Source organism: Eubalaena glacialis, chromosome 19, assembly GCF_028564815.1.
Source record: "Eubalaena glacialis isolate mEubGla1 chromosome 19, mEubGla1.1.hap2.+ XY, whole genome shotgun sequence".
In the NCBI taxonomy this organism is placed as follows: Eukaryota; Metazoa; Chordata; class Mammalia; order Artiodactyla; family Balaenidae; genus Eubalaena; species Eubalaena glacialis.
Window position 1 is genome coordinate 38,284,544 of NC_083734.1, and position 26,285 is coordinate 38,310,828.

Genomic DNA, 26,285 nt, shown 5'->3' on the forward strand with positions numbered 1-26,285 from the left:
AATGCAGGCGACACGGGTTTGAGCCCTGGTCCAGGAAGATCCCACATGCCGAGGAGCAACTAAGCCCGTGTGCCACAACTACTGAGGCTGCGCTCTAGAGCCTGCGAGCCACAACTACTGAGCCCACGCGACACAACTACTGAAGCCCGCACATCTAGAGTCCATGCTCCGCAACGAGAAGCCACCACAATGAGAAGCCCGCACACTGCAACGAAGAGCAGCCCCCCCACTCGCCGCAACTAGAGAAAGCCCGCGCAGCAAAGAGAAGACCCAACACAGCCAAAAAAAATAAATTAAAGAAAATAAATACAGAAAATTAAAAACAAAACAAAACAAACAAACAAATTAGCCTTGAATCCTGCTGAATTGCTGTGTCAGATTTTCTGATTCTCTATACCTCCCCAAACCCAGGAATGAAGTTACAGCATTGATTAGAGAAACTGTAAGATCTTAGCTGTTGGAATGAAGGTATTGATCGATTCATTCAGTCAACAGATATTTGTTGAGCACCTACTCTGGGCCAGGTACTATTCTAAGCACAGTGACTGAACATCCCTGCCCTCAAGGAGCTCATGTAGGAGGCAGAAAGATGATAAATAATAAACATAACAATTACATTTGTTTGTAACAGTCAGTACAGAACAGTATGTTAGAAGGTGCTGAGTACTGTGGAGGAAATAATAGAGCAGGCTAAGAAATTTGTAGAGAGAATAGGGAAATGGTGGTTGCAATTTTAAATAGAGAGGTCAGGGCAAGCCTCATTGAAAAGGCAAGATTTGAGCGAAGACATGAAAGAAACTAGGGAGTGAGTTACCTGGACATAAAAGGGGAAGAGCAAGAATATGCCTGGGGGTTCAAGCAACAGCCAAAAGGCTAAGGGGGCTGGAGCGGGGTATGGGGTGGGGGGACTTGTAGGACAGGTCAGACAGGTAGTGGGGGACCAAGCGGGAGGGAGGTTGGGCTTTTACTCTGAGAGAAATGAGAAAGCCATTGCAGGATTTTGAGCAGAGGAGTGACACAGTATACTTATATCTTAAAGGATCTCTCTGGCTGCTGGGTCGGATGAGGATAGATGATAAGGAAGCAAGTAAAAGCAGGGCAAGTGTTAGGAGGTCTCTGCAGTAACCCAGATGAGAGAATGAAGGCGGTTCAGGCTAGAGCGGTACCATTGGAGGTGTGATTAAGTGGTCAGATCCTGGACGAATTTTGAAAGCAGAACCAGCATGGTTTCCTGGGATCGAATGCAGGGTTTAAGAGAAAACAGCTTTATTGAAAAAAAAAAAACCCACCACCAAACCTCAGATCTCTCCAAACCATCTTTCATTGAGCCCCCTCTGCTGGACAAATGTGAAATTGCCTCCCATCTTAAAAGACCTTCCCCATGGTTGTGGAACGCGAGGTTGCAGGGATGACTGACCTTCGAAGGCAGATTAGAGGAGCAAGTCAGACACCTCCACCCTCATTATTCACCATCCATACCCTGAAGCTAAAGCGTGAATTGGAGAATTGGTATAGCTGGGCAGAACCCCCTAGGCAGGCCCAGCTCTGAATCTTCACCCGGCCTGGATATTATCAAAGAAAGACAAGATTCTTAGCTTGGAGTTTTTAGCAGAGAACTCCCAAAGGAAATGCTCAGGTCACCAAAATTTTATGGGAATTGTAGTACCAGAAAAAAAAAAAAGTAATGCTGGCAAACGGAGGCCTGAGATTTTCTTAAACCAATGTTACAGGAAGACTCGGTCCCAAACCTCATAAAAAGGATACCAGCAATAGTAGGAAGTAGATGGCTCCCTAGAGGAGACCCTACCCACTGGTCCTCTTTGAAGCAGTCCTGAAGGATGCTGGTTATATCAATATAAAGGAAGTCCTCCAAGCAAGTAGATCATAGGGACCAAGGAAGTCACTCCACTGCTCAAGAAGTGAGTTATACAACGATGCCCATGAGATTTGCTGTTGCCTCATTTACCTATACAGACTTGTCCAGCAAGATACAGCACAGCCCGTGGACCAGTGGCCAAGTATGGTGCTTTCATAGAGGCTTCCCACTAAACCCTTTTCTTAAGAATAACTAATGTGAGTGTCCTTTTTTTTTTCCTTTCCCACTATTGCATATGAGTAGTGGTTACTGGTAGGTACTACTAATCAGAATTAAAATTGGGATTTTGTATGGTCAGTAATATGTAGGGAAATGTACCTTATAATTGATGCTAATGTGAGCATGGATGTTTAGGAATACTTTGTGTTAGAAAAAATTCAGTAAATTTAGATGAACGTGTCTTGGTCAGCAAAATGCTGGGAGATGCAAAACTGATTTAAAAAATAAATTGTACCATTTGACTTTTTTTAATCATAAGAGAGAGGGAGGCATTGGGCTGGAAAGTGGAAGGATTTTGTGCAAAGATAATGACTGAGATCCTTAAACTGAAGGTCTAAGTTATGGACAAAATGGAATGCAATCAGCCTACTGCTCAAAAAGGTCTTGGCACTGCACCTGCATAAATGAACCAAGTGTCCATGAATCTGTCCTGATCCTTGCACCATCTGAGACCTCTGCTGCATGGAAGGAAGCCCAAGTGTGCACAAGGTGGGGCTCTATCTATTGTTTAGTCCATAAATAACAGGACGATGTGGAGCCACACCAAGGTAAGATCTAACCTGAACTAGAAGATTAGATAGACATCAGTGGGAGGTAATACACTTGGGGAATAGCTGCCTCATTATGGTGCCTCTGGCTACTAGCTGGACACAGACGATTTTAGCTTTGGGAAGAAGGTGAGTAGTGGTTATTCTTGAAGTGGTTGGGTCATGCTTAGAGGGCTCATCTTAGGCTGTACTGGGAGAAAGGTGGTGGGGGGATGGGGTTTAGAATGTAGTGGAGACTTTTCAAGGTATCTGCCTGGCTAATGGGGGTCTTCACTTCCTCTTCTCTAGTTACTGCCCTTCAATTCTTTTTTTTTTTTTTTTTATGAAGCTCAGGTTCTTTTCTTTTTTATAAATTTATTTTATTTTTATTTTTGGCTGTGTTTTGTCTTCGTTGCTGCGTGCGGGCTTTCTCTAGTTGTGGTGAGCGGGGGCTACTCTTCGTTGCGGTGTGCAGGCTTCTCATTGCGGTGGCTTCTCTTGTTGCAGAGCACAGGCTCTAGGTGCATGGGCTTCAGTAGTTGTGGCTCGTGGGCTGTAAAGCACAGGCTCAGTAGTTGTGGCATATGGGCTTAGTTGCTCTGCAGCATGTGGGATCTTCCCGGACCAGGGCTTGAACCCGTGTCCCCTGCATTGGCAGGCGGATTCTTAACCACTGCGCCACCAGGGAAGCCCGAAGCTCAGGTTCTTGATGTCTCATCGCAGAAAGAATTCAGTGAGAGACAAAGTGATAGGTAAGAAGTGGATTTTTTTAGAGAGAAACACACTCCACAGTGTGGGCCATCTCAGAAGGTGAGAGAGAAAGGTCTGCCCTTCAATTCTTGATATGGACTCCAACAGTCACATTTGAAAGGTTTCTTTATGTCTAAATGCATGTTTTGTAATGTTTTGATTTCTCATTTAATTACATTGTGGTCAGAGAATGTGGTCTGTGTGACATTGATTCTTTGGTATTTATTGAAGCTTGTTTTGTTATTTAGTAAGTGGTCAATAAGTGTTCCATGTGTGCTTGAAAAGAATGTGTACTCTTTAATTGCTGAGTGCAGAGTTCTATAAAAGTTCACTTAATGAAGGGAGTTAATTGTGTCATTCAAATCTTCTATATCCTGGTTCATTATTGGTCTGTAGATCTGTCAATTACTGACAGATGCACTATCTCCCAACATGATGCTGAATTTCTGAATTTCCCCTTATAATTATGTCAATGTTCACTTTATATGCATGTTATTAGATGCATACACTTTATTTTATTTATTTATTTATTTTTGGCTGTGTTGGGTCTTCGTTGCTGCGTGTGGGCTTTCTCTGGTTGCGGCAAGTGGGAGCTACTCTTTGTTGTTGAGAAGTGTTGCGCCGGCTTCTCACTGTGGTGGCTTCTCTTGTTAAGGAGCACAGGCTCTAGGCACGCGGGCTTCAGTAGTTGTGGCGCGTGGGCTCAGTAGTTGTGGCTCGCGGGCTCTAGAGCGCAGGCTCAGTAGTTGTGGCGCACGGGTTTAGGTGCTCCGCGGCATGTGGGATCTTCCCGGAGGACCAGGGCTCGAACCCGTGTCCCCTGCATTGGCAGGCGGACTCTTAACCACTGCACCACCAGGGAAGCCCTAGATGCATACACTTTAGAATTATTACGTTCTCTTCATGAATTGAACCCTTTATTAATGTACATATGATCCTCTTTTCTGTAGTAGTGCTTTTTGCTTTAAAGGATATTGTGCCTGACATCAATAATCTAAGGCCAGCTCCTTTTGGCTACTTAAGAGCATTGCTTCAGAAGTCCTCACTTTTCTCTCTTTTATCATCAGTTTTTTCCATCTTTGTTGGTTTGTTCCAATCAGCATAAAATTATGTTACTATTTTTTCTATTTAAAAAAAAAATTCACAGGACTTCTCTGGCGGTCCAGTGGTTAAGACTCCGCACTTCCAGTGCAAGGGACGTGGGTTCGATCCCTGGTCGGGGAACTAAGCTCCCACGTGCCGTGTGGCAAAAAAAAAAAAGAGTAAGATTAAAAAAAATTCACTTGATCCCACTTCCTCCTCTAGCTGCAGCCTGATTTCTGTTTTCCTTTACAGCAAATTTCCTCAAAAGAATGATATTTAGTCCTCTCCTCTCATTCACTTATTTTTTCTCATTTTCAGTTTTTTCTATTGTTTTAAAATAACCTATCATTTTAGAAGAAATACACAAGCATTGTAGAAAATTAGAAAATGTAGATAAGCAAAAATAATAAAATGAAAACATTATATTCTCACCATGTTGAGAGTACAAATGTTAATAACTTAGTACTCCAGTAATAACTGGATCTTTTACATTTTTTTTAATGTATGGGTTTTTTAAACTTACTTTTTATTGAGGTAACATTGGTTTATAACATTATATGTTTCCTGTGTACAACATTATATTTGTATTTCTGTTTGTACTACAGCATGCTCACTACCAAAAGTTTAATTTCTATCCATCACCATACCGTTGATCCCCTTTACCCATTTCACCCTCCCCCCTGCTCCTTCCCCTCTGGTAACCACTACTCTGTTCTCTGTATCTGTGTGTTCGCTTTCATTTGGTTTGGTTTGGTTTGTTCATTTATTTTGTTTGTTTGTTTTTTATGTTCCACATATGAGCGAAATTATGCAGCATTTGTCTTTCTCCATCTGATTTATTTCACTTAGCATAATACCCTCAAGGTCCATCCATGTTGTCACAAATGGCAAGATTTCATCTTTTTTTGTGGCTGGTAGTATTCCGTTATATATATAAAAAACACATCTTCTTTATTCATTCATCTGTTGATGGGCACCTAGGTTGTTTCCACATCTTGGCAATTGTAAATAATGCTGCGATAAACATAGGGGTGCATCTATCCTTTCGAATTAGTGTTTTCATATTCTTTGGATAAATACCAAGAAGTGGAATTTCTGGATCATATGGTAGTTGTATTCTTAATTTTTAGAGGAATCTCCATACTGTTTTCCACAGTGGCTGCATCAATTTACATTCCCACCAACAGTGCATGGGTCAATGTATGGGTTTCTTTTAATCAACATGAGATCACATTGTACATAGCATTTTGTAATTTCTTTTTATCAATTAATCATCTCTGCTTTTCCAAAATGGAGATTTTTCATCTCATCTAATACCTAAACCATAATCAAATTTTCACAATTATCCCAAAAATGTCCTTTATAACTGATATGTTCATATCCTATTCAACCTATGGCCATACATTGGATCTGGTCACAATCCCCTTTCTCAAAACACTAACTTATTGAAGGCACTAGCCCAGATGTCCTTCCATCTGGATTTGTCTGGTTGCTCCCTCATGGTATTGTTTAGTTTGTTCCTCTATCATGTGAATTTCTTAGAAACTGAAAGTTAGAGCTAAAGGCTTAATGGTTTCAAGGTAAATGACTTTGAGTAAATATATGATAAATGATGTATACTTCACATTGTATCTCATCATAAAACACAATATCTGATGACACCAATTATGACAGCAGTATTAGGCACTGGTTCAGGGTGAGGACAGCCTAATCCCTTTATCATAAATTGTATTTCCCCTGTGTAACTAGAAAGTAATCTGTGTGTTGCGACTTTGGCACTACATGATATCCAATTCCCTATCTGCTCCTTCTCCTGATGGTTTTAAACCAATTAATAATCTTTGACAGAATCAGTAATTTCATAGGGTTTGCAAAATGATGATGTTGAAATTCTAGATTATTCAGGAAAGTTTTTCTTTATCAACTGAATCTATTTGATTATCCTAAAATACAGTTCCTACTGGAAAGGCAAGACAAATGCTTATTTTCCTTTAATTACCAATTTTCAAAGTAACTCTTTTTGTTTGTTTGTTTGTTTGTTTGTTTTAGGCCATGCCTCACGGCATGCAGCATCTTAGTTCCCCAACCAGGGATCAAACTTGCACCCCCTGCAGTGGAAGCACAGAGCCTTCACCAGTGGGCCGCCAAGGAAGTCCCTCAAAGTAAGTTTTAGTTAAACAGTCATTTAAAATTATGACAAATAACTCTGTTCTCAAACCCACTCTAATCATCTTTCACTCCCACCAATCCACAAAACTTTCCTTGTTAAGTTGATCAATGACCTCCAGGTTGCTCCATCCAGAAGTAAAGCCTAGTTCTCATCTGATTCGCCTATCAGCAGCAGTTGAGACAGTTGATCACTCTCTCCTTGAAACATTTTCTTCATTTTACTTTCAAGACACCACTTTGCCTACTTATCCTCCTATTTCCTGAGCCATTCCTTCTCAGACTCCTTTGCTAGTTCCCCTCATTTCCCTGACCTCTTAAGATTGGACTTCTCTATCTACACTCATTCTTTTTTCAACTTTAACCGAAAGGTATGTTTTTATTGTTAATTTATATATTTGATTTTTCAAAGTAAATGTAATATATATTCATTATATACAATTAAAAATTCAAAAAAGAAAAAGATTAATTAAGGCATTGTTACTTATAAACTAAAAACCCAGAGGCAACCATTGTTAACAAATGTATTTTTCAGATTATTAGGTTCTCTATTTAGGAGTTGTGACATGCCATTAAAATGTATTTACATCACCTTGGGGACTTCCCTGGCAGTCCAGTGGTTAAGCCTTGGCGCTTCCACTGCAGGGGGCGCAGGTTCATCGCTGGTCAGGGAACTAAGATCACGCATGCCTCGCAGCCAAAAAAAAAAAAAAAGAAAGAAAACAAACGTATTTACATCACCTGAAACTAACAGAACACTGTAAATCAACTATATTTCAATTTAAAAAAATTTTTAAAATAGTATTTACATATCACTTGGATATATTTTCCTCCATATTGTAGTGTGTGTGTGTTCTGATACACAATTTTTGTTTAATTTTTACACATATTTTTTAAATTGTGGTAAAATGTACATAACAAAGTTTACCATTTTAATCGTTTTAAAATGTACAAATCAGTAACATTAAGTACATTCACATTGTTGTGCAACCTAAAATATATTTTTTTAAATCTCTTTAAAATTTTTCATAATTCAATTACTACACAATTCACCCATTTGAAGTGTACAGTTCAAAGGTTTTAGTTTGCTTCTTTTTCTCCGTAAAAACACCAAATGGCGGATGACGCCGATGCTGCGGGAGGGCCCGGAGGCCCCGGAGGCCCCGGAGGCCCCGGGGGCCCTGGCAGGGGAGGCCGTGGTGGCTTCCGCGGAGGCTTCGGCAGCGGCGTCCGGGGCCGGCGCCGGGGTCGCGGTTGGGGCCGGGGCCGAGGCCGCGGAGCTCGCAGAGGCGAGGCCGAGGACAAGGAGTGGCTCCCCGTCACCAAGCTGGACCGCTTGGTCAAGGACATGAAGATCAAGTCCCTGGAGGAGATCTGTCTCTTTTCTTTGCCCATCAAGGAATCTGAGATCATTGACTTTTTCTTGGGGGCATCTCTCAAGGACGAGGTTTTGAAGATCATGCCTGTGCAAAAGCAGACCTGTGCTGGCCAGCGCACCAGGTTCAAGGCGTTTGTCGCCATCGGGGATTACAACGGACATGTTGGTTTGGGTGTGAAGTGCTCTAAGGAGGTAGCCACTGCCATCCGTGGGGCCATCATTCTGGCCAAGTTCTCCATCATCCCCGTGCGACGAGGCTACTGGGGGAATAAGATCGGCAAGCCCCATACTGTCCCTTGCAAGGTGACTGGCCGCTGTGGCTCTGTGCTGGTGCGCCTCATCCCTGCCCCCAGGGGCACTGGCATCGTCTCAGCCCCTGTGCCCAAGAAGCTACTGATGATGGCTGGAATTGACGACTGCTACACCTCTGCCAGGGGCTGCACTGCCACGCTGGGCAACTTCGCCAAGGCCACTTTTGATGCCATTTCCAAGACCTACAGTTATCTCACTCCTTATCTCTGGAAAGAGACGGTGTTCACCAAGTCTCCATATCAGGAATTCACTGACCATCTTGTAAAGACCCACACCAGAGTTTCCGTGCAGAGGACCCAGGCTCCAGCTGTAGCCACCACATAGTTTTCTATAAGAAAAATAAAGTGAATGAAGCTAGTTTAAAAAAAAAAAAAAAGGTTTTAGTTTATTCACGGAGTTGTGCAATCAGCACCACAATAAGTTTAGAACATTTTCATCACTCTGAAAGAAACCTCATACCCTTTAGCAGTCACACCTTCTTCCCCCCAGCACCTGGCAACCACTACAGATTCTGTCTCTGGACAAATTCCATATAAACAGAGTCACATAATATGTGGCTTTTTGTGCCTGGCTTCTGTCACTAAGCATAACGTTTCGTTTTGTTTGGTTTTTTAATATTTATTTATTTGGCTGTGTTGGGTCTTAGTTGCAGCACACGGGATCTTTGCTGCGGCACGCGGGATCCTCGTTGCAGCGCACAGCCTTCTCTAGTTGCGGTGCGTGGGGTTCTCTCTAGTTGTGGTGCGTGGGCTCAGCTGCCCCATGGCATGTGGGATCCTAGTTCCCCGACCAGGGATCGAACCCGTGTCCCCTGCATTGGAAGGCAGATTCTTAACCACTCCAACAGGGAATTCCCAGCACAATGTTTTCAAGGTTCATCCATGTTGTAAAATTTATCAGTACTTCATTCCTTTTTATGACCAAATAATATTCCACTGTATGGATATGCCACATTTCATTTATCCATTCATCAGTTGATGGAAATGTGGGTTGTTTCCAGTTTGGGGCTATAAAGTTGCTATGAACATTTGTGTACAAGTTTTTCTATGGACACACATTTTGATTTCTCTTTCATTTCTGGGTGTATACCTAAACTGGAATTGCTAGGTCATATGATAATTCTGTGTTTTCAGAAATTGCCACACTATTTTCCAAAGTGGCTGCACCATTTTATATTTCTACCGGCAGTGCATGAGGGCTCTGTTTTCTCCACATCTTCACCAACACTCGTTATTATTTGTCTTCTTGAGTATAGCCATCATAGTGAGTGTAAAGTTGTAGTTCATTGCAGTTTTGTTTTTTGTTTTTTGGCTGCGTTGCTGCGCTTGGGCTTTTCTCTTTTTTTTACTGTAAACGTTTTGAAATTGGGAGATATGAGTCCTCAGATTTTGTTCTTCTTTTTCAAGATTGTTTACACTGTTCTGGGAACCTTGAATTTTCACATACATTTTAGCATCAGCTCTTCAATTTCTGCAAAAAAAAAGCCAGCTGAGATTTTGATAGAGATTGCATTGAATCTGTAGATCAACTTGAGGAGTATTGTCATTTTAAAAATGTAAGTCTTCCAGCCCAGGAACCTGGGAAGTCTTCTTTAATTTCTTTCAATAATATTTGTACTTTTTAGTGTACAAGTGTTATACTTATTTTGCTAAATTTATTCCTGATCATTTTATTCTTTTTGGTGCTATTGTAAATAAAATTGTTTTCTTTTTCTTTTTAAAATTTTTATTGGAATATAGTTGATTTACAATGTGTGTTAGTTTCAGGTGATTAAAATTGTTTTCTTAATTTAATTTCTGGTTGTTCACTGCTAGTGTATGGAAATACAATTGACTTTCATGTATTGATCTTGGGTTCTGCCACACTGTTGAACTTATTAGTTCTAATAGATTTGGGGGAATTTCTTAGGAATTTCTATATACAAGATCATGTCATCTGCAAATATAGTTTTACTTCTTTTCTAATATGGATATCTTTTCTTTCTTTATCATTTCTAATTTCTGTACATTGGCTAGACCTTCCAATACAATGTTGAATAGAAGCAGTAAAAGCAGAAATCTTTGTCTTGTTCCTGATCTTAGGGGAAAGCATCCAGTCTTTCACCATTAAGTATGATGTTAGCTGTGGGGTTTTTTTTTTTTAAATAAATAGGCCAAGATCTTTCTTTTTTTTTAAATTTTATTTAATTTTATTTATTTATTTATTTATTTGTTTATTTGGCTGCTTTGGGTCTTCATTGCTGTGCACAGGCTTTCTCTAGTTGCGGCAAGTGGGGGCTACTCTTCGTTGCAGTGTGCGGGCTTCTCACTGAAGTGGCTTCTCTTGTTGCGGAGCATGGGCTCTAGGTGCGTGGGCTCAGTAGTTGTGGCTCGCAGGCTCTAGAGCGCAGGCTCAGTAGTTGTGGTGCACAGGCTTAGTTGCTCCATGACATGTGGGATCTTCCCGGACCAGGGATCAAACCTGTGTCCCCTGCATTGGCAGGCGGATTCTTAACCACTGCACCACCAGGGAAGTCCTAGTTGTGGGTTTTTAATAGATAGCCTTTATCAAGTTGAGGAAGTTCCCTTCTATTCCTAGATTACTAAATATTTTCATCATGAAAGGATGTTGTCAAATGCTTTTTCTGCATCTATTGAGATGGTCATGTAGTTCTTTATTCTATTAATATGCTGTGTTGCATTAAATGGTTTTGTATGTTAAACCAACCTTACATTCCCATTCAGTCATGACATATAATCCTTTTTATATGTTGCTGCATTTGGTTTGATAGTATTTTGTTGAGGGCCCTTGAATCATGTTCATAAAAGATATTGGTCTGTAGTTTCCTTTTCTTGTGATGTTAATATCTGGTTTTGGTTACAGGATAATACAGGTCTCATAGAGTGAGTTGAGAAGTGTTCCCTTCTCCTCTATCTTTTGTAAGAGTTTGTTAAGGATTGATGTTAGTTTTTCATTAAATGTTTGGTAGAGGGACTTCCCTGGTGGCGCAATGGTTAAGAATCCGCCTGCCAATGCAGGGGACACAGGTTTGATCCCTGCTCCAGGAAGATCCCACATGCCGTGGAGCAACTAAGCCTGTGCACCACAACTACTGAGCCTGCGTGCCACAACTACTGAAGCCCATATGCCTAGATCCCATGCTCCGCAACAAGAGAAGCCACCACAATGAGAAGGCTGCTACCACGGTGAAGAGTAGCCCTCACTTGCTGCAACTAGAGAAAGCCCGCGTGCAGCAACGAAGACCCAATGCAGCCAAAAATAAATAAATAAATAAATAAATAAATAAAAATTTAAAAATAAATGTTTGGTAGAATTCACTAGTGAAGCCATCTGGGCCTCGGCTTTCCTTTTGGGAATTTTTTTTTTATTACTAATTCAATCCCTTTACTTGTTATAAGTCTGTTCAGATTTTCTGTTTCTTCTTGAGTCAGTTATAATAGTTTGTGTCTAAGAATTTGTCCATGTCATCTAAGTTATCTAATGTGTTGGCATATAATTGTTCACAGTATTCCCTTATAATCTATCTTATTTCTGTAAGGTCAGTACTGACATTTCCTCTTTCACCCTTGATTTTAGCAATTTATCTTCTGTTTTTCTTGGTTAGCCTACCTGAAGGTTTGTTAATCTTTCCAAAGAATCAATCTTTAGTTTTGTTGATTTTTTTCTATCATCTATTCTCTATTTCCTTTATTTCCATACTATCTTTATTATTTCCTTTCTTCTGCTTGCTCTGGATTTAGTTTTCCCTTCTTTTTCTAGTTTCTTAAGGTGGAAGATTGGGTTATTGATTTGAGACCTTCCTTATTTTTTAATATAGGTGTTTACAGCTATAAATTTACCTCTAAGCACAGCTTTAGCTGCATCCTATTAAGTTTGGTACATTGTGTTTTCATTTTCATTCATCTCAAAGTAGTTTCTAATTTCCATTGTGGTTTCTTCTTTGACCCACTGGTTTCTTAGGAGTATATTGTCTAATTTACACATATTTGTGAATTTCTTCTTTTGCATCATATAGATATTTCTAGTATGTCATCTGAATTCTCTTGTTGTCTCTTTTACAGTATTTTTTAAGGTTATTTTCTTAATGGTTGTCCTGGAGATTACAATTAACATCTTAGCTTAAAATAATGTAGTTCAGATTAATACTGACTTAATTTCAATAACATACAAAAACTTTACTCCAGTATAGCCTAATTCCCTCCCCTCTCCTTTGTACTATTATTATCATACAAATTACCTCTTTAGATATTATAAACCCCATTAACACAACTTTAAAATTATTGCTTTATGTAATTGTCTTTTAAATCAGGTAAAAGAGGAAAAGAGTTACAAACAAAAATACATTTATAGGAGCTCCCTGGTGGTGCAGTGGTTAAGAATCCGCCTGCTAATGCAGGGGACATGGGTTGGAGCCCTGGTCCGGGAAGATCCCACATGTCGTGGAGCAACTAAGCCCATGCGCCACAACTACTGAGCCTGTGCTCTAGAGCCCGCGAGCCACAACTACTGAGCCCGGGTGCCACAACTACTGAAGCCCACGTGCCTAGAGCCCGTGCTCTGCAACAAGAGAAGCCACCACAATGAGAAGCCCGCACACCACAACAAAGAGTAGCCCCCACTCACCGCAGCTAGAGAAAGCCCGCGCGCAGCAACAAAGACCCACCGCAGCCATAAATAAATAAATATAATTAATTAATTAATTAATTTAAAAAATACTTTTATATTTACTTGTGTATTTACTTTTGCTAATGCTCTTTATTTCTTCATGTGGATTTGAATTACTGTCTAGTTTCCTATCATTTCAACCTGAAGGACTCCCTTTAGTATTTCTTGTAGGCAATTCTGCTAGTAATGAATTTTCTCAGTCTTTGTTTATCTGGGAATGTCTTAATTTCTTCTGTGGTTTTTGAAGGATATTTTTGCTATATATAGAATTCATGGCTAACACGGTTTGTTTGTTTGTTTGTTTTGGCCATGCCACGCAGCTTGTGAGATCTTAGTTCCCCGACCAAGGACTGAATCTACACCTTGGCAGTGAAAGCACAGAATCCTAACCACTGGATCTCTCTTTCAGCACTTTGAATATGTCATCCCACTACCTTCTGGCCTCCATACTTTATGGTAAGAAATCAGCTGTTGGGGCTTCCCTGGTGGCGCAGCGGTTGAGATTCTGCCTGCCAGTGCGGGGGAAACGGGTTCGGGCCCTGGTCTGGGAGGATCCCACATGCCACGGAGCAGCTGGACCCATGAGCCACAACTACTGAGCCTGTGCGTCTGAAGCTTGTGCTCTGCAACAGGAGAGGCCGCAATGGTGGGAGGCCCGTGCACCGCGATGAAGAGTGGCCCCCGCTTGCCACAACTAGAGAAAGCCCTCGCACGGAAACGAAGACCCAACACAGCCAAAAATAAATATAAATAAATAAAAATTAAAAAAAAAAAGAAAAGAAATCAGCTGTTAATCTTATTGAGGATTCCCTTGTCCATGATCAGTCATTTTTCTCTTGCTGCTTTGAAGTTTCTCTCTTTGTCTTTGTCTTTTGACAGTTTGGCTCTGATGTGTCTAGGTGTGATAAATGCTAACTACTTACTGATGACTTCCAAATATATTTCAAGCCCAGACTTCTCCTGGACCCCAGACTCATATATTCAAATGCCTACTTTTTGTCCTCACTTGAATGTATAACAGTCACCTCAAACTTAATATGGTAAAATTGAAATCCTAATCCCACTTTCCCAAAAAAATCCTGCTCTAAACATAGTCAAACCTTATCTCAGTTAATGCCAACTCCATTATTCCAGCTATTCAAGGTAGAAACCTTGGAGTCATTCTTAATTGCTCTCTTTCTCTCATTCTCATCATCCATTAATAGCAACTGTTGTCTCTACTTTTAAAATAAAACCAGAATCCTATCATTTCTTACCACTTCCACTGCTACCATCTTGGTCCAAGCCACATCATCTCTCATCTAGATTATTACAATAACCTCCAACTGGGGTCCCTGCCTATCCTGGTCAGTACTATTTTCTCAGAATTACCCTTTTAAAACAGAAGTCAGACTATGTCACTCCTCTACTCAAAACCCTCTAATGAGTCACCATTTCATTCAGAGTAAAAGTCAAAATTCTTACAAAGCTAACATTTACAAGCCCTCCTCTCCCACCACCAGTATCTCTCTGATTACATCTCCAGGGATACTCCTTCTTGCTCCCTCCTCTCTATTCAAACTGGTCTATTCCTATTCCTAGAATGTGTTAATCATTCTTCTGCCACAGCACTTGCTGTTCTTTCTGCCTGGAATATGTTTCCCCCAGATATCCTCATACCTTATTGCCCCTCTTTCAAGACTTTTTCAAATATTACCTTCTCAGTGAAACTTTCTATTGTAGACAAATTGTTTTTCTTTGTGGTAACTTTTAATATCTTCTTTTTGTAGAGTGGTCTGTAGTTTGACTAAAATGGGAAATGGGATTTTTCTTTTTTTATAGCTATCCTACTTGGGATTTGTTGAGATTTCTAAACTATAGGACTCATGTTTTTCATCAGTCTGTAAATGTCTCAACCATTATATTTCAATATTTATTATTTCCCATTCTCTCTGTTCTCTCCTTCTAATATTCTAATTAGGTGGATGTTAGCTCTCATTTTGCCCTCCATGGCCCTTAACCTCCTTTTCATACTTTTGATCTTTTATTTCTTTGTGCTTCAATATGAATAATTTTCTCAGACCTGTTTTCCAGTTTGCTAACTTTTCCTTCAGCTCTCATTAATCTTTTGTTTAACCTATCCATTAAGTTTTTTCTTAACTTCAAGTACTATATTTTTCATTTTTTGTTTCATTTATTTCTTTTTCTTTGTTCATTTCTTTTTTATTATTTATTTATTCATTTATTTATTTACTTATTTTTGCTTTTTACTGAAGTATAGTTGATTTACAGTGTTGCGTTAGTTTCAGGTGTACAGCACAGTGATTCAGTTTTATATATATATATTCTTTTCCCTTATAGGTTATTATAAAATATTGAGTATAGTTCCCTATGATATACAGTAGTAGGTCTTTGTTGGTTACCTATTTTATGTATATTGTAGCGTGTATATGTTAATCCCAAACTCCTAATTTATCCCTCTCGCCCCCATTTCTTTTTCAAATCTGCAAGTTCTTTTTTTTTTGTTTTAATGTATTTATTTATTTTTTATTTATTTATTTTTGGCTGCGTGGGGTCTTCGTTGCTGCGCACGGGTTTTCTCTAGTTGCAGCGAGCGGGGGCTACTCTTCGTTGCGGTGCGCGGGCTCTAGGTGCGCTGCAAGTTCTTTTTTATACCATCTTGATTTTTTCTTATGTCCCTAATCATTGTAAACATACTTAGTTTTAAATAATAACAAATGCATCTGTGACACTATGTGCCAAGCATTGTTCTAGGTACTTTATAAATATTAATTCATTTAATCCTCATAACAACCCTGTATAAGGAAATGGAGGCACAGAGAACTTAGTCAACTTGCCCAAGATCACCTGGATAGTAAGTAGAATGCCTTGACTAGAATGCCTGGCAGTCTGGGTTTAAAGTCCATATTCTTAATCACTACACTTTACTGCCTCTTTTATAGTTGAGTTGCAATCTGAATATTGTGTTATCTGAAATTCTTGCTGTTTGTTATGTTTGCTGATCCTCGCTCATTGTGGATTGTGTCTTTATGGAGATTACATTTCAGTTATTGTGAGAATCCTGCATGGGTCCAGAGGAGTTTTACATTGTTTCATCTCAGGGACATCCCCTGTCTAGAATGGCTTTCAATATCAGTTCCTTAGCCTGGACATTCCTGGACCCAGGGTATAGATTTGAATCCAAAACCCAACACATAGTCCTGTCACTATAAATTCTCAGGAAAGTTTTTGTTTGTTTGTTTGTTTTTCTTTTCCCACTGAGAGCCAGGAACACACACACACAAGCTTCATCGTTACCTCCCTGTGGATGGTAGTCCACATTTGAAATCCACCCTTCAAAGGGTGTAGCCTTTTGAGGATCTTAGGTTTATCTGGAAATTTCTATTTTAACTCCTTATTTTATACAGACCCCAAATCCTTCTGTCCCCATGGGCGATTAAAAGTCAAGCCACTTGGCCTTCCCTTGTGGCGCAGTGGTTGAGAATCTGCCTGCCAATGCAGGGCACACGGGTTCGAGCCCTGGTCTGGGACGATCCCACATGCCGCGGAGCGACTAGGCCCGTGAGCCACAATTACTGAGCCTGCGCGTCTGGAGCCTGTGCTCCGCAACAAGAGAAGCCGCGATAATGAGAGGCCCGCGCACCGCGATGAAGAGTGGCCCCCACTTGCCGCAAGTAGAGAAAGCCCTCACACAGAAACGAAGACCCAACACAGCCATAAATAAATAAATAAGTAAATAAATAAATAAATAAATAAATAAATAAATAAATAAATAAATAAATAAATAAATAAATAAATAAATAAATCAATCCAAAGTTAAAAAAAAAAAAAAAGTCAAGCCACTTAATTTCTGCGACTGATACCCCTTTCCCTATCCCACTATATTCCCAGTCATGGCACCTTCAGTTTAATATTACATGTTTACTGCTCTAATTTTATGTTCTCTCTTTCTTTTGGGTTCTTAGGGACTCTCGTTACTTTCTTGTGAGCTCAGCTATGCATTTAAAAGCCAGGATTTATCACCATGAATCATCTATGCCCAAAGCTCCCCCCGCAAAAAAAAAACAAACTCCCTTTATATTTGTTACTATTGTTGTTACAGAATATATCATCACCACCTGGGTCATTTGGCAGAGGAGGTATTTTTTTCAGACTGTGGGAAATTGGTAATTTGGATATAATATAGAATATACTTTCTTTTAGCTGTCAAAAACAAGGCTATGCATTTTAAAATATGTGTGCTATATTTATGTAGCATTTTTAGGTGTTGTGGCAGGAGGATTTTCAGAATACTTAGTCTGGCCATATTGCCAGAAATGGAATATAACAGTCATATTTCTGCTGTCCCATGGCCATGACTGATTGGTCTAAAATTGGCCACACCAACTCTCCTGTGTTTCTACATCCCATTCACTCTGCCTGGAATATCTTCATCCATTCTCACTCTCTCCCTTGATATATCTAGCTAACATACGTTTATCCTCAAAGCTCAGCCCAGAATTTTTTTTTTCCAAAAAGTTCTTCCTTGGTTCTCTCCACCTCCCTTCTCTGTACTTTGCAGGAAGTTTTCTTGTAGTGCTCATTAAGATACTAGTTCTGGGCTTCCCTGGTGGCGCAGTGGTTGAGAATCTGCCTGCCAATGCGGGGGACGCGGGTTCGAGCCCTGGTCTGGGAAGATCCCACATGCCGCAGAGCAACTGGGCCCGTGAGCCACAACTACTGAGCCTGCACGTCTGGAGCCTGTGCTCCGCAACAAGAAAGGCCACGATGGTGAGAGGCCCGTGCACCGCGATGAAGAGTGGCCCCCGCTTGCCACAACTAGAGAGAACCCTTGCACAGAAACGAAGACCCAACGCAGCCAAAAATAAATAAATAAATAAAAGAATCAAAGAGTGGAGAATTAAAAAAAAAAAAAAGATACTAGTTCTTAGTATTTATTTGCCTATTTATTTTCTTGTTAACTGAGTTTCCTTAGTGTGGAAACTGGTTCTATTCATCTGTGTACCCCCAGCACCAAGTGCACTGCTTGGAGCTGTTAAGTGATCAAAAATGTTTGTTGAACTGAATTCCTAAAGGAAGAGTGAAAAGGAAGAGGAAAAGCGAGACGATCTGAGATAAGACTCTGGGTGGCAGAGGTAGATTTGAGGAGTGAGAAATGCCTTTGGAAAGAGGGACCTGCTGGTATTATTATCCACAAGTTTGCCCTTTGCCACCTTCATGAAAAGCTTTTTTGCCATACAAATGAACTTATTTACAAAGCATAAAGAGACCCACAGATAGAAAACAAACTTATGGTTACCAAAGGGGAAAGTAGGGAGGAGGGATAAATTAGGAGTTTGGGATTAACATATACACACAAAAATAGATAACCAACAAGAACCTACTGTATAGCACAGGGAACTATACCCAATATTTTGTAATAATCTATAGGAGAAAAGAATCTGAAAAAGAACAAATATATATATATATATATATATATATATATATATATATGGAACCAAATCACTGTGCTGTACACCTGAAACTAACACATTGTAAGTCAACTATACCTCAATAAGAAAATATATCTCTAATAAATCATTTTGTAACCATAAAAAAAAAAGCTTTTTTGCCTACTCAGGAATCCTCTCAGAGTTCCCACAGAAGTTTTTGGGCCTCCTCCAAGCCAGCTAGTACAACCCCCAAGATGTCAGGTCTAGGTTTGAGGTTTCCTAACCTCCTTCCACTTCCCACAGCCTCCCCTGGTTTACCAGTACTTTTTACTTCAATAATTAAAGGAGCACCTCTACATGTACTATCTCATTTACTCATAACAATTCTGTTGAAAAAGGGGTATCTCCTTTTTATAGATGATGACAGAGCATTAGAGAGGTTAAGAGCCTTGCCCCAAATCACACAGCAGTAAGTGGCATTGCCAGGATTTGAATCCTGCTTATTTAACTCCAAAATTCATGTCCTAAACATGGCACTGAAATACCTGATTTCCAGCAGGTCACAGGATAAACTTGACAATGTTGAAGTTAAGCTATGAGTAGAGCTATGTGACAAATCTGGATGTGAAAAAAAAAATTAAAACATGTAGACAAAGTTAGGGATTTCCACACGAAAATACAACTTGTCCTAGAGTAGTAACAGACGGGGACTATTCACCAAACACCAACCTATGCCTGGCATTTATTTTATCTCATATTTCTATAAGGTAAGTAGTATTAACCCTGTTTTACAGGTTCCCCAGTTTTAGGGAGACTCAAGAGCTAATGGTTAAGCACTTTGGACCCAGACCAACCTGGGTCCACATACTGACTTTACCTCTTACCAAATATGCCAAACTGGAAAAAAAGATGCTCTGTAACATGGGGGTAATCTGTAAAATGGGGATAATAATATCCACTTAAAAGGCTGTTGTCAAGCTTAAATCATATAACAGGTGAATGCACCTAATCCAATGCTTGCCATATGGTGAGGCCTCAGTAAATGGTAGCTTATTACACTAAAGCCAAAAGAGATGTGGCAATCTGCTCGGAGACAGACATATCTAGTTATATGATAGAGCCATGATAGGAACTCAAGTCTGTGTGATTTCAAAACTCCACATTCTTTCCACTGTACCATTCTGGCAGGATATCTTAAATCTCAATCTTAAAATATTTTTTCTAAGAGTCCAAAGTTCAGACTTTCCAGATTAGCATAATTGTTAATATATTTCTATTATAAATCTTATACAGGGACTTCCCTGGTGGCACAGTGGTTAAGAATCTGCCTGCCAGGGGACTTCCCTGGTGGCGCAGTGGTTAAGAATCCGCCTGCCAGGGCTTCCCTGGTGGCGCAGTGGTTGAGAATCTGCCTGCCAATGCAGGGGACACGGGTTCGAGCCCTGGTCTGGGAAGATCCCACATGCTGCGGAGCAACTAGGCCTGTGAGCCACAACTACTGAGCCTGCACGCCACAACTACTGAATCCCGCATGCCTAGAGCCCGTGCTCCGCAACAAGCCAAGCCACCGCAATGAGAAGCCCGCGCACCGCAACAAAGAGTAGCCCCTGCTCACCACAACTAGAGAAAGCCCGCGTGCAGCAATAAAGACCCAATGCAACCAAAAATAAATAAATTAAATTAATTAATTAAAAAAAATTTTTTTAAATAAATAAAAGTACATCTGGCTGAAGTCGGATCAAAAAAAAAAAAAAAAAGAATCCGCCTGCCAATGCAGGGGACACAGGTTTGGTCCCTGGTTTGGGAAGACCCCACATGCCACCGAGCAACTAAGCCCGTGTGCCACAACTACTGACGCCCGCACACCTAGAGCCCGTGCTCTGCAACAAGAGAAGCCACCACAATGAGAAGCCTACGCACTGCAACAAAGAGTAGCCCCCGCTCGCTGCAACTAGAGAAAGCCCGCCCGTGCAGCAACGAAGACCCAACACAACCAAAAAAAAAAAAAAAAAAAACTAATACATACTCATAAAAATATAAATCAACCTTATTACACCATACTGAATTAACTATTAATATTTTTTAATTTTCTTTTTAATCTTTTTTCCATTTTTTTCACAATGCTATACAGCTCTGCATTTAAATCTTCAAAATTTGTCTTACATCATGAAAATTTTCTCAGTATAAAACATAAAACCAGAAACATGGTTTTACTGGCCTTGCCTCAATTTCTGATGCTGCCTCCTCTTCTTGGCAGCTGCCTGCAGGGAGGGTTCACAGGTAGGGACCAAAGTAGGGCTAAGCACGAGCCACCTTAATGCAACCTTGGATCTGAGAGCCCAGAGGATGGCTGGGGTGAGGGGGGTAGTAAGAGTGGGGTCAGGGATTGAGACTTCGTCTTGTTGAACCCACTGTGCTCACCTCGGAGAAGCACTGAGCAAGAACCCAGGCTACATCAAAACTGCACAAGATCTGGGCAGCACAGAACATCTCCAAGACAATCGCCACATCACAGAATCGTATCTATCTCACTGCTGACAACCTTATGCTGAACCTACAGCATGAAGTGTAGGTCACTTCCCTACACCCAGGGAAGTGACCACCTCATCAAGGGTAAGAAATGAGCCTGGTGACCCAGAACTCGGCCCCCAGAGAAGAAGTGGATCTGTTTCTCCCCTGGTTTTTGAGGAGCCAGTTTGGGGTCCAGCACACGCCCACCCTGCCCCCAGCAACATGTGATGGTCCCCTCAGCATCTGTCCTCCCAGCACTTCTTGGAATAATGAGAACTGACCCATTTTCAGGGGAATGACTTTCCTCCCTATGTTAGCCAGGGGTGTTGGGACTGTGTGATTTCTCAGTGATTTCCTAGTGTTGGTTGTTCCTCTCTTGAGGTTGGGAAGCCACAACCACCATCCCAGGAATTCTTAATAAATTTTTATTACTTAAGCTGAAAAAAAAAAAAGAAAGAAAGAAAGAAAGAAGGGGGGGGGGGAAGGAAGGAAATTTACAATGTCTGCTTATTTCATCAAGTGAAAATATCACAATTTATTTAACCGTTTACCTTTTACTTGTTTCCAATTTCAACAAATTCTGTAATGTACATCCTTTGAAGAGAAGCTTTGCATTTCTGATTTTTTTCTTCAAGACCGATTTCTATGAGTGATATTCCTGGGTCAAAGAGGATAGAGAGTTTAAAGGCTCTCAATTCCTCGAGAATTTCTGAGTCAGACGATGGACCATTCAAAACCTTTCAACAAACATTACCAAATCACTTTCAAGAAAAGTTCTAATTCATACTTCTCACCAGCAGTACAGAAGTGCCTGGCTCACATTAGTAAAAAGAATTCTGCTTTTTGATTTAGTGAGAAAAGTTGCGTTTAAACTTCTATTTCTTTTTATAGTTTAGTTTAAGATTCTTCCCTTCAGTTTATATTTCTTCTGTTTCCCATCCTTTGCTTGTTTCTCTATCAGGGTGTTAAGTGTTTTGTCCTTGGAATGTTGTTTTTACAATACAAAAATACTTTAAAAAAACAAGCAAACAAACTACTGGTTGCTAGTTCATGACTGCTCAACACTGGCAGAGGCCCACAAAGTTGCGCTCACCCCCTAGCGAACTTACATGGAGGCAGGTAGCCTTTAACGCTTCTTGGCGGAAGCATGCCTCCCACAAAACACTAGGGCGGGAGTTGCTGCAAAGGCATTTGCTCTCCCAGCCTGGGGAGAAACGTCTCGCGGGATCTCAGCCGCCCTTAGGGCCTCTGACCCGACTACAAATCCCAACATGCAACGCGCCTCAGGGCCCGAGCGCTCGAATGAAGGCTAAGGTCCAAGGTCATGTGTCTGTCTGCGTAAGGCGACCGGTCATCTCTCCCACGCCTTTTTCTGCTGCTTTCCACCTTGGCCGCCATTTTGTGCCGGAGGTTATAGAACCTCTGAGTCCAGCCGACTCTGTGATCGAGCACTTCAGGGATCGGCCAATCGGAAGCCAGATCTCGGAGGAAAACCCCGCCTTTACCCGCACGGAGGCGGGAACTGCCACGAAGCTCCTGTGGAGAGAGAGGAAGAAGCTGCGGAAGACCAATAAGAAAGGAGGACTCGAGGATGTTAACCAATGAGGGCGCGGGGGGATTGCGGCCAATGAGAGTGGGGGGACCCCCGGACACGTGGGCCGGGGAGCTGAGCGCTGAGTTCTCGAGCTAAAGCCCGGAGGTGAGTCAGTCACCTTGAGCCGGGCGAGCGCTGTGTTCCGAGCAGGGGCAGCAGGGCAGTGGGAGTGCAGGTGACCTGGGGCCGAAAGCCAGCAATCGGCAGGGATGTGGCTGGGTTGTGTGGTGGGGCATTTGCCCCTAGGGCCGAGAAAGGCAATGGCCGTCTGTAACCTTAACAATTAATGTTAGTTACCAACGGTAATGAGCAATTTACTGTCCCGGCTGAGGCGGGCCGTGGACTGCTGTGTGAAATGGGCAGGACCCTGAACGGCACCTGCCTAGTTTCTGCCTCCCCAGTCTTCCCGGCAGATCATCCTCTTTGGGTATCATTTCCCTGCTGGGGCTCGGGCCTCCTTCCTTTACTTCCGATCTCCGTGACCTTCCTTTGCAGACCTGTCGCGCTGAAAGTGGTGGAGAGGGAATTTGCGCTGTCCCTCTGACCTCTAATGGTCTCCTCAGCTGGGGCATGGTTCGAGGAAGAGCGTGGTCCAGGGGGGACGGGCGGGTGGAAGGGGACGACCGAAGGTCGCGACTGTAAACAAACAACCAGGCTGTCAGTGGATTTTTTTTTTTTTTTTCCTCTGCAGACCGAAAAAATGCAGACCACCGGGGCACTACTCATTCCTCCTGCTCTGGTAAGCTGCGGCTCCCGGGTGCTCTGTAGCGCCAGGTGTGGGAACCATCAGTGTTTAATGAATGAACTGAGAGGAGCTTGGCATTCTGATGATGTTGCCCCTTTAGCGAAGCAGTAGGATGGATGCAGTTAACCCCTGATTATTTGGGCCTGTAAACCAAGCTATCTTGGCTTTGGAATGTGGTCAGAGTCTGGATCTGACCTTTACCCCCAGTCTGACTTGGCCATAGTTAGCCCATTGAAACAGTGATTTTCAACCTTGGCTGTACATTGGAATCATCTGGGGAGCTTTTAAAAATCCTGATGCCCAGGCTGCACCCTATGGGAGTGGAATCCATGCATCAGTATTTTTTTTTTAGAACTCCCCAGGTGATTCTAATGTTCGACCAAGTTTCACAACTGCTACGTTATATTTCTTGAAATAGTTCAAGAAAGCCTTGTTACAGGAGTCTCTGCTTAGGTGACTGTTTCAGGAGCCTCACCAGGCTTACTGGCTCACTCCATTCAGGGTGTGTAACAGTGACTACAGTTTTAGCAAAATAAGATTTTCCCCTTCTGATTCCTTTGGTGGTCTGGGTACAAACCCTTCCTGTACTTGGTTTGATGTTAGTGTGGGGTTTTTTTTTTGTTTTTTTTTTCCATTCTGGGATATTGATTAAGGGCTGTGCTCATAGAAGTGAACTTTGTTACCCAGTTTTAAATGGAAGGGTTGCCACTGCTGACTACACCAGGGTCTCAGGACAGCTGTCTCTGGTGTGGGCATATCTGGTAGCAACAGTAATACATTAATTGACCTTGAAATACCTTGGACTTGTTTTATTTATAATATTTGTAGTCATTTTTGACTGAAGCTCAGCAGTTAGGGGGATTTTTTGTTTTGTTTTGATTTCTTGCCTGATTTGGAGAAATGTGTCTTTCTGATTTTATAGATCCGCTCTTGTACCAGGGGTCTGAGTAGGCCTGTGTCTGCCTCCTTCCTGAGTAGGCCAGAGATCCCATCTGGACAGGTAAAGGAATTTGGGCCCTCTTAAGAATTTCCCCAGACTAAGTTCCTTTAAGTTTGTTCAGTTGCCTTTAGGCCAAAGTGGGAGGAGAGTCAGAGAATCTGTGGTGCTTTAATAGTTCTAAGTACCCCAAGGTGAGCATTGTAGGTGAGAAACTTGCAAAAGTGAAATTGGGTTTTCACGAAGCCCACGAAATTTCCCTAGTCCTGTCTGGAAACGGACCCTAAGACTCATTCCAAGCACGCTCTGCAGTCTGAGCGTTCTGTGCTTGCTAAGAGCTTGCCGGCAACTTCCGAGCTCAGGTGGGTGGGGTGAGGGGTGGAGTCAGTCACCTGTCCTTGAGCCTCATTATCTCCCTTCTTCCTCTCTTTCCTTCTCTACTTCACTCTCTCTCCCCCTCCTTCTAGCCTTCCTACAGCAGTGTCCCACTCCAGGTGGCCAGGCGGGAGTTCCAGACCAGTGTTGTCTCCCGGGACATTGACACAGCGGCCAAGTTTATTGGTGCTGGGGCTGCCACAGTTGGTGTGGCTGGTTCAGGGGCCGGCATTGGAACAGTGTTTGGCAGTTTGATCATTGGCTATGCCAGGTAAGTTGTGGGGTGGCCTAGAGCATCTTCTACTGTAAATTCCACCTTATTTGGAGGAAGCCTCAGCAAGAGATCCTTCTAGCTTTGTGTTGATTTCATCTACCTCCTGTTTTCTCAGAATTTAAATATAAGTTTCCAATCTGGCTCACTTAAACTTACCATGTTGGTACTCTGCTTGCCTGTCCAATCCCCAGGATATATGCAAGCTAAGCCCTCTCCCAGTTTCAGCACTCTCCATTCACCTAACCTACTTGAGTCCTCCACCACCACCCATGACCCATACCCTCACCCCTTCCTTTCCCTGTCTCTGTCCCCGGCAGGAACCCGTCTCTGAAGCAGCAGCTCTTCTCCTATGCCATTCTGGGCTTTGCCCTGTCTGAGGCTATGGGACTCTTCTGTTTGATGGTCGCCTTCCTCATCCTCTTTGCCATGTGAGGCTCCATGGAGGTCACCTGTCCACCCCTGCTGCTTCGACTCCAGGCCATGCCCGGTGCTAGAGTGTGCTAAGCTTTACCATTAAACACAATGTTTCTCTAAACTCATATGCCTGCGCCTCTGTCCTTTGCCCTTGGGGAGGGCCTTCATAGAAAGGTGGGACAAGGAAGTGGGATTGGGTCAGCCATTGGTGATTAGGAACTCCTCAGGGCTGAGAAGTAGCACTGCCGTGACTGTAATAACATCTCCCACAGGAGGGAACACGGATTTGTCTAATGATAATTGGTGCTTTTTTCCCTTCAAATTTACTGTAATCATATGTAACATTTTTGAGGGGCTTAATTTGCACCAAGCTCTTTACCAAGTGTTTTGCATTTGTCATCTCAGCAACGCTATGAATTGTAAGTGCAGTTTTTATACCTGTTCTGCAAATGAGGGAACTGAGCCTTAGAGAAGCAAAATAACTTGTCCATCATCACACAGCTGGAAAGTGGCAGAATTGGAGATTTCCCCCCACTCGGGCCAGCCTAAACCTTTACCTGCTGTGCTGTGCCATCTCTTTTCATTTTGGCCACACAATTAAGGTGGCACAGATAGGGAAACTTCGTCGCAAAGAAGTTGTATAGCACATTAGAGTTGGAGGTGGGCCTCCATCTGCCTGCACTTAGCTCCACCTGTAAGTTTCATTTCCTTTCTTAGAGTGCCTAAATGTTCTTGAATAAAGCAGATGAGGGACATGGTCTGTGTTCTTGGAGAATTTACAATCTTAGCTTTGCTAGGGATGAAAAGGGTGTTTCGGGGCTTCCCTGGTGGTGCAGTGGTTGGGAATCCGCCTGCCAATGCAGGGGACACGGGTTCGAGCCCTGGTCTGGGAAGATACCACATGCCGCGGAGCAACTGGGCCCGTGAGCCACAATTGCTGAGCCTGCGCGTCTGGAGCCTGTGCTCCGCAACAAGAGAGGCCGCGATAGTGAGAGGTCCACGCACCGCGATGAAGAGTGGCCCCCGC

At 42.1% G+C, this 26,285-nt stretch overlaps 2 protein-coding genes and 1 non-coding gene across 4 annotated transcripts; all 3 read left to right on the forward strand.

The window, feature by feature from the left end:
• The first annotated feature begins 7,716 nt into the window (after positions 1–7,716).
• Positions 7,717–8,665, forward strand: LOC133079834 (small ribosomal subunit protein uS5-like). Its single transcript, XM_061175517.1, has one exon. The coding sequence runs from the start codon at positions 7,736–7,738 to the stop codon at positions 8,633–8,635; it is 900 nt and encodes a 299-aa protein (XP_061031500.1). The 5' UTR covers positions 7,717–7,735; the 3' UTR covers positions 8,636–8,665.
• Positions 8,666–20,450: 11,785 nt separating this feature from the next.
• Positions 20,451–20,745, forward strand: LOC133081014 (small nucleolar RNA U89). The gene has a single exon (XR_009698689.1). It is a non-coding gene; the product is annotated as a small nucleolar RNA U89 (small nucleolar RNA).
• A 1,778-nt stretch (positions 20,746–22,523) lies between these two features.
• On the forward strand, positions 22,524–25,379 carry ATP5MC1 (ATP synthase membrane subunit c locus 1). Of its 2 annotated transcripts, none has more exons than XM_061175320.1 (5): positions 22,524–22,618; positions 23,205–23,252; positions 24,181–24,258; positions 24,663–24,841; positions 25,162–25,379. In XM_061175320.1, the coding sequence occupies exons 2-5, from the start codon at positions 23,214–23,216 to the stop codon at positions 25,274–25,276; spliced, it is 411 nt and encodes a 136-aa protein (XP_061031303.1). In that variant the 5' UTR covers positions 22,524–22,618; positions 23,205–23,213; the 3' UTR covers positions 25,277–25,379. The 2 variants fall into 2 exon arrangements, with proteins under 2 accessions (XP_061031303.1, XP_061031304.1); XM_061175321.1 differs by having other exon boundaries at positions 22,601–22,688.
• Positions 25,380–26,285: the final 906 nt, after the last annotated feature.

Excerpts from the sequence above, each read along its gene's own strand:
- LOC133079834 (XM_061175517.1), top strand. The coding sequence starts at position 7,736 with ATGGCGGATGACGCCGATGCTGCGGGAGGGCCCGGAGGCCCCGGAGGC.
- ATP5MC1 (XM_061175320.1), top strand. The coding sequence starts at position 23,214 with ATGCAGACCACCGGGGCACTACTCATTCCTCCTGCTCTG. Across the intron at positions 23,253-24,180 it reads TACTCATTCCTCCTGCTCTG|ATCCGCTCTTGTACCAGGGG; the intron begins GTAAGCTGCGGC and ends CTGATTTTATAG. Across the intron at positions 24,842-25,161 it reads TTGATCATTGGCTATGCCAG|GAACCCGTCTCTGAAGCAGC; the intron begins GTAAGTTGTGGG and ends TGTCCCCGGCAG.